Source organism: Microcebus murinus, chromosome 12 (genome assembly GCF_040939455.1).
Source record: "Microcebus murinus isolate Inina chromosome 12, M.murinus_Inina_mat1.0, whole genome shotgun sequence".
NCBI classification, from domain to species: domain Eukaryota; kingdom Metazoa; phylum Chordata; class Mammalia; order Primates; family Cheirogaleidae; genus Microcebus; species Microcebus murinus.
This window is the reverse complement of record NC_134115.1, coordinates 22610759-22625771: the sequence shown is the minus strand read 5'-3', so window position 1 is coordinate 22625771 and position 15013 is coordinate 22610759. Positions and strand designations below refer to the sequence as shown.

The 15013-nt window shown below is 37.1% G+C and overlaps 1 protein-coding gene across 2 annotated transcripts in view; it reads left to right on the top strand.

The window, feature by feature from the left end:
* The window catches only part of PCSK5 (proprotein convertase subtilisin/kexin type 5), a 427474-nt gene that overhangs the window by 161237 nt on the left and 251224 nt on the right, over positions 1-15013 (top strand). For both annotated transcript variants that reach the window (XM_012759779.2, XM_012759782.2), the window contains exon 7: positions 3039-3211. In XM_012759779.2, the coding sequence (XP_012615233.2) occupies positions 3039-3211 (173 nt within the window). The remainder of the gene's footprint in view (positions 1-3038; positions 3212-15013) is intronic.

The following is a 15013-nucleotide window of genomic DNA, read 5'->3' as shown; positions in this document are numbered from 1 at the left end:
CAAAAAGTTCCTTTTAATTGTAATTAAAATAGTAAATGGTAAAATTTTCTCTTGTAGTCCCATATTGTAGTGATACAGTTTTCATGAATGATTCAGATATCTGTACATGTGCACACCTTTGTACAAACTCAACTATGCATATGCTTACTGCAAGAACCCAGCCAAACCAGTATAAAAATCCAACCATTTATAGAAGCAAACTCTAACTTTCCCATTTGTAATCATCTTTGTAAGCAACAGCCTGGTGCCACAGGCCACACACAATGAGAAGAAACCGTTATAGTAGATTTGATAGAGGCTGGTGACTTTATTATGCCTGGCCTGAAGGTGTTCCCTAGGGGTCTCCTAAAAGGTATCATAAGGTGAATGAAGCTTCTGGAACCAGACTGATCTCCTTGTTTCCCATGCACTATTTATTTCCAAGTGGTAAGCAGAGTTGGAACTAAAAAATAAAAATGACAGTTCTTTCTAGGATTAGAATATAAATATAGAGGTCCTATATCATGAACTATTTAGAGTATATAACAGAGCTTAGAAAAGGTTTTCTGAAACTACCTTCAGTGTCGGTTGACATTACATTTGACCTCTTTGTTTCCTTTATTTCACCCTGAATTCTTAGGGTGAATGAGCAGTAATTAGCTGTGCTCAGGGAGCATCTTCTGTGTGTCAAAGTGATTGCAGGTGGAGGAGCTGAGGAAAGGAGATGAAGATGACATTCCTTGAAGAATGATGAGGGTTCTGGAAGCCTCTGCTCTTCCCAGGAGAATCTGATCAGGGGCTGCCCAGTTGAGCCTCTGCTGGTCCAAGGACACAGTCTCTCACATCCGCAGACACACAGACCAGAGCCTCAGCATCATTCTGAACACAAACCCAGCATTCCTACTGACCTTGGAGGAATGAGGGGATGAACTTGTGAACTCACAGAAAAAAAGCTGACCTAGCTTAACAGCACCTTAGGAAAAAAAAAAAAAGAAAGAAAACCCCCCAAAAATGAATGTATAGCAATGACTCAAAAATGTTCTAAAACAAGAACATTCTGAATTATAAATTTAACCCCAAGACTCAAGGCATGAAGGCTTGGAGTTAAAATGAGGAAAAAGAAGCCGACTTTTATCTTTAAATGTGACTAAATGAAAATCTTTTCTGTGAATTTTTGAACAGAAAATTAATAGTACCCTCTAGGTATGATTTAGCAAGCATTTTTTTTCCATGGATTTCACATAAATTGCATGACATAGAAACTAAATTCAGGTGTTGTGTCTTAGTCTCATGTTGGCATTTAGACACACTGGTGAGATTATTTTGGGCAATTATAGTGTTTATTTCAGACCTCATTGTACCAATAAAGTAGTTTCATGTTATGCTTTTATAAGAAGCATATAGAAGCATATATATAGAAGCATATTTTCATATAGAAAATAAGAAGATATGGTAGTTCATCTTCCTTTGCTAAAAAACATGCAGGTGAAATTTGAATGTTCCTATTAAGTTATAATAAACCAGGTACTCAGGACCTGGTACATGCAGAACATTATACTGGATTTTCTACTCCCATAAAACAAACCACTGGCACACTTTCTAAGTACAATTTCCATTCCACAATTTTTAATGGTACTTGCTCACAGCCTTGGTTCTTCACATCACCTGTTAAAATGCATCTCCTTTAAATATCCAAGTCTAGAGGAAAAGCTAATCAAGAAACATAACAACCAAATGCAATGTCTTTAGAGATACTTGAAAAAAGTGTAATGTTGACTGGGTGTTAGGTGACACTAGGGATGCATTTTCATATTTTTTGTAAAAAAAATAAAGGATGAAGGGTCATATCTATCATGGGATTTAAAGTGATTCAACCTAATATTTATAGTTTTGGATTAAGAAAATGTGACAAAATGTTAACAGTTGTTGAGTACTGGTTATATAGGGGTTTTTTTTGTTCGATATTTCTATTTTTCTTTGAAGTTCTGTAGTTAATGGTTAAACTATTTTTTAAAGCACAAAGAAGGCAGTTTTTTCAAGAATATTTTGGTTTTATACCAGTATTCCCACCTCAATCCAAATGGTATTTAAAGCTGCCTGATTTTCAGTTTTATTAGTTAATCTCCATGTATTGATAACTAATAAAATCTTGAAATCTTACTGAATAACAAGGTTTTCCTAAGGACAGTATTTGGCCTGTGAAGATATAATTTTAAAATAATACAATGTCTCACAGATGGCATTTGGTTTAAGCTGGAGGAAAGATATGTTTACTTAACGATTAGATGTTTTGTTGTCGTTTTTGCTAGTCTCCAAAATAAAAGTAAAAAAGGAAAGCCTGGCGTTTGGCATATAATTGATTTCTGAATATCTTAGTGTCTAATTTTGTAAGATAAGGTTAATAATAAATTCCTATCTTTCTGATGGGAATATACTTAAATGAAGATTAATGACTAAACATTGCTGAACCCTTTGAGAACTATTTGAAGTGTTGCATGCACAGAGAGCATGTGCTCATTTGTTATTTGACTTATAAATAACTTAGCAAAAAAGAAATATATTAAGTTCACATCAATCTTACAGATTAGTGTATAATATTAAATATGGAAGAAATGAGACCAACCTAACTTGGCAGCTTTCCAAATTTTATAAGATGTTAGAATGTTTTGTAACCAATTATGAACACAAGTTATTCAATGAAAAGAAATTTAAGAAAGATAGATTGCTTGAGGGTCTCCCTGTCAAGTACTCAACACAGAGAGAGTCGAGAAGGGAGTTTGCGAAGGCTATTATGCGAATTGGAACCTTGGAAAAAGAAAATAATAGATATACAAGGTTTTAAGAAAGTTTTGCTTTTGCTTTTTTACATGCAGTGTAATTTCCTTTCTCCCCAAGATAGAGTCCACAAAGTGTGTGTTATCCTTTTGCTGGGGGAAATATGCTCACTTGAGTGTTGATTCATAATTTATTCTTTCCCCCCAAAAATCCTGCAGCTGGTTTATTTGGGCATCACACAGAGAAGCCTCTGTAACGAGCCAGTTCTCCTTTCTGTTCTGAAGGGGTGCGGATGCTGGACGGAGACGTCACGGACATGGTGGAAGCGAAATCGGTCAGCTTCAATCCCCAGCACGTGCACATATACAGCGCCAGCTGGGGCCCGGATGACGACGGCAAAACTGTGGATGGACCAGCCCCCCTCACCCGGCAAGCCTTTGAAAACGGTGTTAGAATGGTAGGTTTGAATAAGACCTAGGCTCACACTGTGTTGATGGGTGACGATTCTTATATGTAAGAAAGAATGTGTGCGTTTCCTTCTCTTGCCCTTCAATCTAGAGGGGTTGGATGGAGCTCTTAGGCTGAGCGAGCAGAATGGCTCATGGGAAGAGGTGTTGTTGACATGTGGGATCCTGAGTTGTTTCTCTTCTGTGAGTGCACTAAGAGCTAGAGAGCTTCCTCTGAAGAGAACAGAGGTATATTTAGATGATTAGATTAGTTCAAGGGAAATATGTTGACTAGTATGTGAATCTTGCATTCAGAGTAGTCCATTCTTGGGACTCAGAGATTGGAAATATTGACACTGTATAGGTGGTGTTGATGGATCATCCAGTAGTGCTCTTCCGGGCCTCTCCCTTTTATAAGTCCCTGCCCAGTCTCACCTCGGTCCCAGGACAGTATTTTCATACTGGCACCCAATCTCTCTAACCAGATAGCTTAACCCATCAATATTTTCCTTGATTTCACTAAAAAAACCATTGACCACTATTCCCCCCAAAACTGACCACATAATCTAATGTAATAAAATGTCTGTTTCACGTTATAGATCTTAAGAAATCCTGCCTTATTCAAGTTAAATAAAAAACAAGGGTGGTAATTTTTATAGTCACAAAAGGTGGAGACCTCCACGGGAAGCAATATCTTCCTCTTCTTTACTTGTGAATGGACTTCGGGGTGATTTAAAGCATACATTTAATCATGTTCATTTAAGGCCATCATTGATCTGGCCCCAACTTCACTTTCTTTCCTCATCTCTTTTTACTCCTTGTAATGTATATGAGCTCCTTCTTACTGTCCATCAGCACATACTGCTTTCCTTCCAAATTGCACCATGCCCCATCGCAAGTCCTCGCATTATTGGCCAGGTGCTATTTGACCTTTAAACCTCAGCTAAAAGTTTACTTCTTCCCAGAAGCTTTCTCCCTGCCCAAACTAAAATTAGGTGTAAGCAGTCCCTACCTATGCTGTATATTCTTACTGGTGTTACATAGCGTCCTTATTATATTGTGCTTTATATCAGAGTTAGTTCTGGGTGTATGTTTCTCACTAAATTGTAAGTTGCTGGAGAGCTGAAATTATGCTCTACACATCTTTATGGGCTTTGCAAAACCTAGACAGTGCATTGAATTCTAGGGAATAGTTAATAAAAGTTTGTTGAATCAAATTTAATTTACTACAAATGATGCTAACCACAGGGGCTGTTATATATTCAGCCCAAATTTGAAACAGTAGAATGCATTCATTTGGTTAATGTAACATTATAATTGGAGTAAAAAGTAATAATCATTCTCCCATATTTTTGTGGGATTGGTGTTAGGGTTTTAATGGAAAAATGATCTAAGCCATCTACTGGTTATTCTGAAGTTGACTGGAGAGAAAATTATATACATGTTCTGTAGCCCTTCCTAACTAAATGATAGTTCAGATTTGATTAAGACATTCACTTTTCTAACTCGGTCCAATTTTCAGCTACATTACAGCCCATTTAAACGATAGGATAATGTTTTAACTCATTGCCTGCAAGTTTCCTTTCAAGGTACCTTAACACCAAATGAATGTACTGCATATAATCTGGTGATTTCATTACCAAAACCATGGACTACAAATTACTATTCTATCTCTCCATGCCATCAATAGAACAATCATTCAAATTAAGTAAACCAAGCTTAGTTCATATTTAATCTCAAATTCTATATGTATGGTTGTTATAGTAAAAAGCAATCTGAAACTTCTCACTAATATGAAAATACTTAGATTAGTAATGCACATGGTGTCATGAATGTGCATATACAGTTATAAAAAACCTAATAGCCAATAGTTGGTTTTACCAACGGACTAACAGTCCTGTCACTGAATCAGATGACATGAACCAATGATTTTCAAACTTATTTTTGCTGAAGAATCTTTTTCTCAGTGAAAATCTTAACTGGAAGCTTAGTGTATAAAACAAATAAGAAAATATGGTACTTTGGTTGAAAGAAGAAAGGGTCAAGATTAGAAAAAAATCATCTGAGAAAGCTACTTAAACATATAGGAAGATTATATTTAGAAATAAGTAATTTGGAAAATATTTACATTGTAATCATTATTAATTACAAAAATAACCTATGCTTATTGTGACAGATGTATAAAGATGAAATTAACAGTAGATTTCTCCACCCATCCAGGTAACCATTGTTAAGAATATAGAACACATCTTTCCATAGTCCTGTACACATTAACATGCCAAACATAATCATCTACCCCTCCACATTGCTCCATTCACCTGTCTACCACGGGGGTCCTTCTAGAACAACCCATGAAACAGAACTCATCAGTTTTATTTGTTTCAAAATGTTTGAAGTATAGAGATACCATGTTTTTTCATTGAAGATCTTTCAAGGTTTTAACCTGTAAAAAAAGGAGCTCAGTTTTAAAACAAACCATCCAGAGTTGAGGTAGTAACAAAAGAAATAACTTCTAAAAAGGGCAAATTATTTTATGGCTCCTCACATTGCACATCTAAATATGGAAAAACAGTGGTGACGCATTTAGATGTGATAAGGTCAACAGGATAGTATTTTCACTTGTTTAATAGGCTTTTGGGCTGGGCTAGGGTTGAGTCCAATATCCATCATTTACTTCTCTCTGACCATATATAGATCAAGGTACCACTCTGTTTCCATTTTCTTATCTAAGGTAGGATGAAAAGAGTATGCACAGAGATGTTATCAGTGTTAAATGAGATGAAAATGCATATAAAGTAATTATCACAATGCCTAAATTATAATAAATGCACTTAATTTTTTTCAGAGTAAAGGTCATGTTCTTCTAAAAAATGGTTTATATTTTTCCTTAATACCTCATCCTTCTCTCCTATCCTATTTCCACACTGCAGAGTTCTAAATGATTCCATTGAGTTCCCTGTTGGGGCAGATTAAAAATAATATGGTTCAAGTGAACATAGACTTTCTGAGCTCTGTAATTTATTTTGTTCTTCCTATGTCTGTACATGCCTTCAATTTCATTTGGCCCTAAAAGCACATCTTTAATTTCAGTGAGATAACCTCTGGATATATAAATTCATTCCAGTTGTCTATGTTTGTAATCTTGAATTTGGTTTATATTTTCCCAAAGGATATTTCTCTAAATATCTATGAATATATAATTTAATATTTTTAAGCAGTACATTAGATAGTCTTTTAGGAAAAAAGAAACCTTTTGCTGCTTTCTGTGTTCTTAGAATCCAATGAGACAGTAAATTTGATAATCTTTGAGATTATTCTAATTTATGTTTTTATATAATACGTATTGTCATATATAGAGAAAATAATTGGATAAAAACTTTATGCAAAGTTAGATTATAGAGTAAAATAAAGAAATACATAATTTTTTAGCTCAGTGATTTAAGGAATGAAAAATAAATGACTGATGAAATAACTCCGTCAGTTAGCTAACTGAAAACCTATGCACCAGCCTAATGTCACCCTGACCTTTTGGCATTTTAACTACATCATCTACAAAAATGCAGGGATTTGAATTTATTCATTCATCTTATTAAATTTAGTGAGTTCCCACGTTCTTTACACTGTAGATAAAGAGGTGAAAAAGACATCTAAGTTGTTTATGTAATACATAAAAGTCCCTACATTCTAGCAACAAGACAGAAGACAAACAAGCAAAGAAATATTCAAGACTGTTTCAGCAGAGGATAAAAGTAATGAATGAAATTAAACTGATGGCTGAGAGAAGGCAGAACTGCTTTAGTCAGGGAGGGCAGGGTATCCTCTCCGAGCAGGTGATATTTGAATGGAGACATAAATGATAACAAGCCAGGTATGTGAAGAATTTGGAGGGAGGTGAATGTTCTATGCAGAAGGATCCCCGAGTAGGGAAAGATTTTGGTGTATTCTCAGAACAGAGTGCTAATTTGGGTTTTGGAAGCAACAGGATTAGAAAGGGCAGAGGGAGATGGTTTGGAGGGGTAAGCAGGAGCCAGCTCAGCAAGACTTTTTAAACCATGGAGCGTGTTTGCTTTATTCTGTTATAGGAAGCTATTGGAGGTTTTCAAACATGGTACACAATTTTAAAAGATCACTGCTAAGAAAATTAATTAATTAATTAAAAGATCACTGCTGTGTAAACAGTGGGCTGGCCGTGGGGTGAGGGATGGGCAAGGGTGGAAGATTGAAGTAGTCCAGGGGTACACTGGACCAGGGTGGCAGCAGCTTCAAAACCACCAAACAGAGACAAGCCTAAGTATCAAGCAAGATTTGCAAGGAGAAAATAAATAAATTTTGCTCAGGGAGTCCAAGTATTGATTGCATCCATTCCTTCTGCTTGCTAATCAAAAAATGTAGCAAATATTGGATTTCAAAATGCTCCCTGTTTGTTTACTATAAGATAAGCATTTGGCTCAATAGAATGTAACACTGTTTCCAAAGACTTTAACAAAATCAGAATTAATTCAATTTATAGCCCCGTTAGAATTAATGTGCCAAAATTGCATTAAAGAAACTGTGTTAAACAAACCATGTCACAGGTGACAACTTGCTCTTTCTCCTAAGGAATGCATTTTATTTTATTTTAAGGAGCTATAAAATTAAGTGCAAGAATTAGAATTATAAAATGTAGGCTGCCTACAATTAGTAATAATAATAATAATAGCAGCATGAACAACATTTAAGATTTTGTCTAGTCTATTATAGTATAGTCACTCTTCTAAGCCCTAAAATAGATAATTTTTAATCTTCATAATGATGTCATAAGATAGGTAATGATTATAAAGAGGAAAAACAGAAAGTCAGCACAGCTAAAGAAGTCAGAATATGGGCCATAATGAAATCTAGTAAACTGTGTTACTTGTCATTTCTATTTTACTTAGCATACCTAACCTTCCACTTTTATCTGTGACTACACACTCTCAACTTTTCTCCTGTTACTACTGTAATTAATTTTTTGTCTCCTACTTCCTCCATTTGTTCACTGGACCCCATCCCTTCTTCCCCCATTGAAGACCTGTCTCAAGCCATTCTTTTTTCTTTAATTATCAGAATTTTTTCTCTCAACTCTATTATTTCCATCAGTATATATTCAAACTGTTAATCTTCCTGTCTTACGGGAATGAAAGGAAACAGGGTCTCTTGTCTTATCTCCTTCCTAATACTGCCTCATTTTTCTTTTTTCCCTTTAGAATGAAATTCCTGGAAACCACTGTTCATCCTTGCCCTCTACCAACTCTTTATTTTCCATTGTCTCTTGAAGCCACTGCTTCAGGACTCCACCTTAGCAATCCATTAAAGCTGCTCTCATCAAAGTCACAGAGATCTCCCTGTGCAAAACCCAGGGCTTCTCTCTGAGCTCTCATCTAACAAGAAGCCCTGCCTTGGCCAGACGCGGTGGCTCACGCCTGTAATCCTAGCACTCTGGGAGGCCGAGGCAGGCGGATCACTCAAGGTCAGGAGTTCGAGACCAGCCTGAGCAAGAGCGAGACCCCATCTCTACTAAAAATAGAAAGAAATTAATTGGCCAACTAAAAATGTACAGAAAAAATTAGCCCACCATGGTGGCACATGCCTATAGTCCCAGCTACTCAGGAGACTGAGGCAGGAAGATCGGAGTCCGATTGCTTGAGCCCAGGAGTTTGAGGTTGCTGTGAGCTGGGCTGATGCCACAGCACTCTAACCTGGGCGGCAGAGCAAGACTCTGTCTCAAAAAAAAAAAGAAACCCTGCCTTGTTCTTCCTATGCTCAATATAACACACGCACACTATAACCCTTTAGAACCCCTTCTTTGCAATTATCGTCCTCCTTCTACGTATTTTATCGATTTATCTTATTGGTTATCTCCTCCCTAAAGACCCAGAGTTTACTGCTTGTTCTACTGTATCCCAAGTACCCAGAACAGTATCTGGTACTTAGCAGGTGTTTAGCGAAGAAAGAATGACTGAATATATGAATGACTTCCATGCCAACTTGCTGCACATTGCATTGTTCTGCTTAATATTCTAGAAATAAGTCATAAACATACAGTTTATAGTATGGTGGTTAAAATGCCCACATTCTGAATTCAGGCTCTCTGGTTGAAAATGTGGGTCCTAGTACTTTTCAAGTTAATTAGCCTCTCTGAGGATTAGTTTCTTTCTCTATAAAATGGAGCTAAATGCTAGTAATTACTTTATAGGAGTGTTGTAAGGATTATGTGATTAATGCCTGTAAAATATTCAGTAAAGTTCCTAAAACAATGTAAAGTCTCTAATTATGTTATGAATCTTAATCATTATCACCACTGAAAATGGGCAAAGGTAATAAAAACAAAATTCTGATTAATCATGTAAAATACATAAAAGTCTTGATTGTTCTAAATCTCTGGGTTTAATCAGTTTCATATTGCTGAATGATTTTATGGAAGGTAATTATATAATCTTGAGATTATTATTAAGGAATGGCTTTTATAAGTGGCAGAAACTATCCACGAGAATATTTTCTAAAGCATATTCCATAAATCACAAACTTAATGAAATACTAAACAAAAGGGGTTGGCGGTAGAAGGAGTTTGCTGTCAAGGACAGTTGAGAAACACCACTTACTTGCTTGCTTTGAAGTTCTTAAAGCACATTAAAGGCCCTGAGAAGTCCTGTGACAAACAGATGCATTTAACTTAATCAAGGTTCACAACTTTAGTCATGCAGAAGCTTTTCTTTTTATGAATTTTTGAATTTCTTTTAAATGTAATTTCATTTCAAAATCCGGAAGTATTTTATGAAAATTCAGCTAAACTCATTAGACCTTTGGAGTCAGGATATTCGAATGTTAGTGGTTAAGTCAATTTTTACCACCATTCATGCATATCTTTTCTTGTCGATGGCACTACCATTCATCCAATCTCCCTTTCTAAAACCTGTGACTTCTTTCTTTCCTCATCCCAGTCATCTAATAAGTCTTGCCAGTACTATTTCCTAGAAGTCTATGGAATCCGCCCTGTTGTCCTCACAATTAGAACCAACATCTCTCATACAGACGTCTGCCATAATGAGAGCATACTTCCAAAATTTCCCAGCTGAAGCTCCAACTTTCAATTCTGCATGAACCCTGCAGTCAAAGAAATATTTTTATGTGCAAATCTTGCCATTTTTTTTTTCTCTTTAAAACTCCTGACTGCTCCCCCTGAGTGACAAAAAAAAAAAAACATTCTAAGTTTCTTAGCGGAGCATATGATTTTGTCAGGGGTCTCAGAATTGAAATTTTACATGTCATCTTAGGAAAGGACAGTTTAAAAGTTTCTCCCATTCACACTGACATGGCTCCATTTGCCATGGTGAGCCTTTGCTCTGGCTTCCTGGTGTGACCAGCAGAGAGCTCCCTCCAGAACATTCTTGGCTTATCTTCACAGTCTGTCCTAGATAGGAAAACGATTTTATAAAACAAGTGAGTCAGGTGACAATGATTCCGATATAGGTGACCCCAGGTTTGTTGTCAAAATAAGAAGCTAGGAGCCTGACGTTTTCGTTGATAGATTCTTTATTCCATCATCTATTCCTGATTACATTCAGAGGACATTCACTGGGTGGTTATAATATTCCAGGCACTTTGCTAAGTGGGAGGGAAACGTGAATAACACCCAGCCTTTGTCTTGGGGGAACTCGCTGTATAGTGATGAATTCATGTTCTAAGTAAAGTGCAAGCAAACTCCCAAAGTCCCTTCAGTTTACAGACTCGGGTAAGCGAGGGCAGAAAAAGCAGCACACAATAACAAAACTTCAGTGCAGCCTAGTTGCCTTGGAATCATCTTCTTTGCCCCATTTGGATTATTAAACTTTAATAAGACTGGGTGAAATTGATATTCATCAGCAGGTGTCTAACGCATTGACAGCATTTCACAATTTCCTGACAAGTGTGTTTAGTAACATTCTTTAAAAAAAAGAGCAAAAACCTTGAAATTGAATATTTTCTGTAGTCAGAAAGGCTTATGTTAAGGTTACCAGTACTTCTTTTATTATTTTACTCAAGAAATGTTTCTTAAGTACCCACGATGTGCCAAGCACTGATTTGGCATTGACCTTAGATCTTACCTTAGTCTGGAGAAATTGTGCAGTTCATTGTAGATATGTTAAGGGCACAGCTCATGAAGTTTGCTTTGTCGTTTTATCCACAAGTGTACTTTCAAGTCCAGGTCTTTTTTTTTTTTTTTTCCCTTTGGAGCTTTTTTAGCTTTTGAAATACCAATTAAAGCATGAATTTACAACAGAACAGAGCCACTATCAAGGATGGGCAAGAAAAGTCAATGAAATCAGAATCATTGGCCCTTAATCTCACTGTTAGAACAGTGGGCCCCATCCCACTTTCATTCTATTATATTCAGGGGTCCAGATGGAAACCAAGACATTTGATGAACATTTATGTATTGGCATATGTCTGACTGTTCAATCTCTTATGAGGACTATGATTATTATTTTGCCTTCCCATCATCAACTGCCTTTTCAATTCACCAGGTTTTGAAACTGGATACTTGAAGTATTTCCTGAAAGCAGGAGGTTGCTGTACAGTCATACGTTGCTCTTACATGCACACGTGTGCACACACACACATTCTCCACTCTTAAATTAAAGGCATATGTTCACCAGGAAGGGAGAGAAGAGGTATAATGAGCTTATATAATAAAAGCAGTAATAATAATCATGATAAAATTAACTGATTCCACCCAGGAGGGATATGTTTTTATCTGATATGCACCCAGCTGTAACAGGATTGGTACCAGTTTGCATTTTAATAAATGACAGATTGCTGTTAAATTAGTTGGCAAACGTTGTAAAACTTTGGAATGATATATGGTTAGGCAAAGATAGAGAAGGGAGCTTATTTAAAAATTGGTTCCACTTAATGAAAATTGACTTTAACTGGGATTTACTTTTAAAATCCTCCCTCAGGATTTAACTATATCCTGGTGAAACTCTGTGTAATTTAGAACAGTAACGAAGCTAAGAAGTGGCTTGCCAAGTGTACCCAATATAATATGATATATTTTGGAAACAAAAAAATGTGTATCTTTTGTAAACACATGTGGTTTCACATTATATAATTGTCCCAAAGTTATCTGACACCCAAGTATCAAATTTAGATGACTGTGTTAATGTGAATTGTGGTACATTTTTGTGGGAAAGAGCACAAATCTGTTCTAGCCTTGTGTAGGTGCAAATTTCAAAGATTTATTGTCACCTTGTTTTCAGTTTTAGTTTACAGATTCCTTAGTAACTCTGTGAATAATTTAAATTAACTTTTGCGGATCCCATTCTAAATCCTTCTGTAAGACTCTTCTATTAATACTCCTGGATTAACCAGATATCAGTAACAGTCTTTTTTTCTTTGGGTTTGTTTTGTTGTCTTTATAGTGGCTGCTGGGCTACCTGGGGGGTAAGTGAGTTCCTTCTCACAGGAGTGTTCTAGAATAGGCTGGGTGGTCCCTGTTAAGGGAAGATTCAAAATCATACAGGGATTGAATTGGGTCAAGTAAAGGTCCATTCCATTCCTGAGTTGCTGTGATTCGAACCATAGTTTTGAGGGAAAACTGATGGGGGAGAACAGACAGATCAATTTCCTTCAACATAACATGGCAGTAATTGGGGAAAAAAAATGGCCACTATGTAATCAATAAGGATCAGTTGAGCTGGGTTGATAATATCAAATGATTTGAAAGTATGTATGGCTTCTACAGCAGATGTTTTTCTCACTTAACCTGAGCCTACATTCCTCATTGGCTAACTCTGATAGCCAATTGAGTTGGGCATTGGGGTGTTCCTCACAGATTCACCCACTTTATTGATTTGTAAGCTAAGTCTTGGCAAAGTTAGGTGACATGGCCAGTAAGAAGCATGACTGTGGTGCTCTCCACCACCATGCTGGGTGCGACATCTGCTCTCATCCAGTGAGTCGTGTACCCATCTGTGCACACTCCGCTGAGAAGTCAACAGTAGCTGAGCTGTGGTCACAAAAGCATACACTACAGCAAAGATCTCCCTCTTCTCTGAATTCCCAGAAAACTTATTACCCAGGCAACTGATTTGGCATCATCCTGAACTTCACTATATCGTTTGTTCTCTTTCTGTTCATCCTTGGATGAGCCCCGGGATGGTGCAGAGAGTGCTGCTGGCCTTGCTCCATTTAGTTACTCTCTAGCTATTCGACCCGAGACAAGTTATTAGACTTCCATTTCCCAGAGAAAAGGCGGTGATAAAATTGGCTTTATGTTGCCATTATGAAGGCTGAATGAGATCGCCCACGTGCAGTGCCCAGCCCCAGGGGCCAGGCTCCTTCTCGGAGGAAGGGCCACATTGGCTGCATCTGTGAGGACCCTGGAATAGTCACCACAGAGTCGTGTAAATAGTATGAGCCTAATCGTAATTTTTTTCTGAAGTAGAATTTGTTTTAAGACAGGATTGTATTTATGGATAGAAAATGTAGAGGGCTGGTTTTCTCTGTTTCAGGAATGTTAGGAGCTTCTCCTTGTAAAGTCAAGGCTACCGCTTCATGGAGTAGAGGCCTGATACCCTTCAAGCCGCATGCTGGACTTCAGAGAGGGACAGCTTGCTTAACCCTTCAGAGTTGAGCTGGCAGTTGGAACCAGTTCACAGTGAGGAATTTTGTGTTCTAGAGCTAACTTTAAGAAAAGTATGAACTTTTCTTTATTGCAGGAATATCCCTCTATCCTGCCTTCCAAATGCCTTTCCAAACATTTACAGTGAATTCCTCTCATGCCCCTGTTGATAATAAATGTTTTTATTCTCTGCGAAAAGAGTTTTTCAAATGTTACCTCTTCAATATACATATCAAGGTGATGGTATATTTCTGAGCATTTTCAACAGCAGTAATTAACGTGAATACTGGAAATGTCTGTCTCAGTTTCATTATCCTGGCTCTCCTGAAAGTCTGAGCATAGTTTTGCCTTTGCTCTGCCATGATCCAAGATGTAGGAACTTTTGGCAGGTGTGAGAATGACTTTTCTTCTCCAGAATATGAGTATGCTGGAATGGCTGGTGCACCCAGAACAGCTGTGTTGGTGCTATTCATCATTGATTGTGATTATTTCAGAGAGCATATGAGATACGTGTTTACTTCTTCAGCTGCTTGGAATGAGGAATTGGGGCACCTAGTCTGCATGCTCCTCCTTCCTTCCAGCCAGCGTTAGCAGTTCCCATGCCCAGGGAAAACAGCCTGCATGGGGCTCAAAGCATGGAGGACTATGGAAGTGACCAGAAGTAACTATTAACCTGAGTCTTGCTGAGGCTTCTGTGAGTCAGATGAAGAAAATGAGGTCTAAAGAAAAATCAGGGGATTGAGGGATATCACTTGACCATAGGGAGAATGTTAAAACAAACAATTATTTGGGAATTGTTGATTTAGCAAATGAGATAAGGGGAGGTTGTTTTTGTTATTTAAATTTTTCTCTAATCCACTATTGTTAAGTATATTTTCCTAAACTGTGTTGTTCAGTATTTTTAGGAGCATCCAGTGTCAATACTGGTCAATGATATGTGCATTGGACAGGGCAAGACTGGGCACATTTCAGTCCCAGCCCTGCCTCTAATTGGCTCTGCTAACTTAATTTCCTTAGGTTCCTTATGTAGAAATTTAACATTTCAGTGAATGAACTTCTGATGTGTCCAGCTTTACATAACATCTGTAGTACATTATTCAGCTCCAAATTTTTGTTATTTGAATTTCCTGAATATACAGAATAGCTAAAGGTTAATCGAAATAAAATTCTTTGCTTGAAAGCATATTTATTT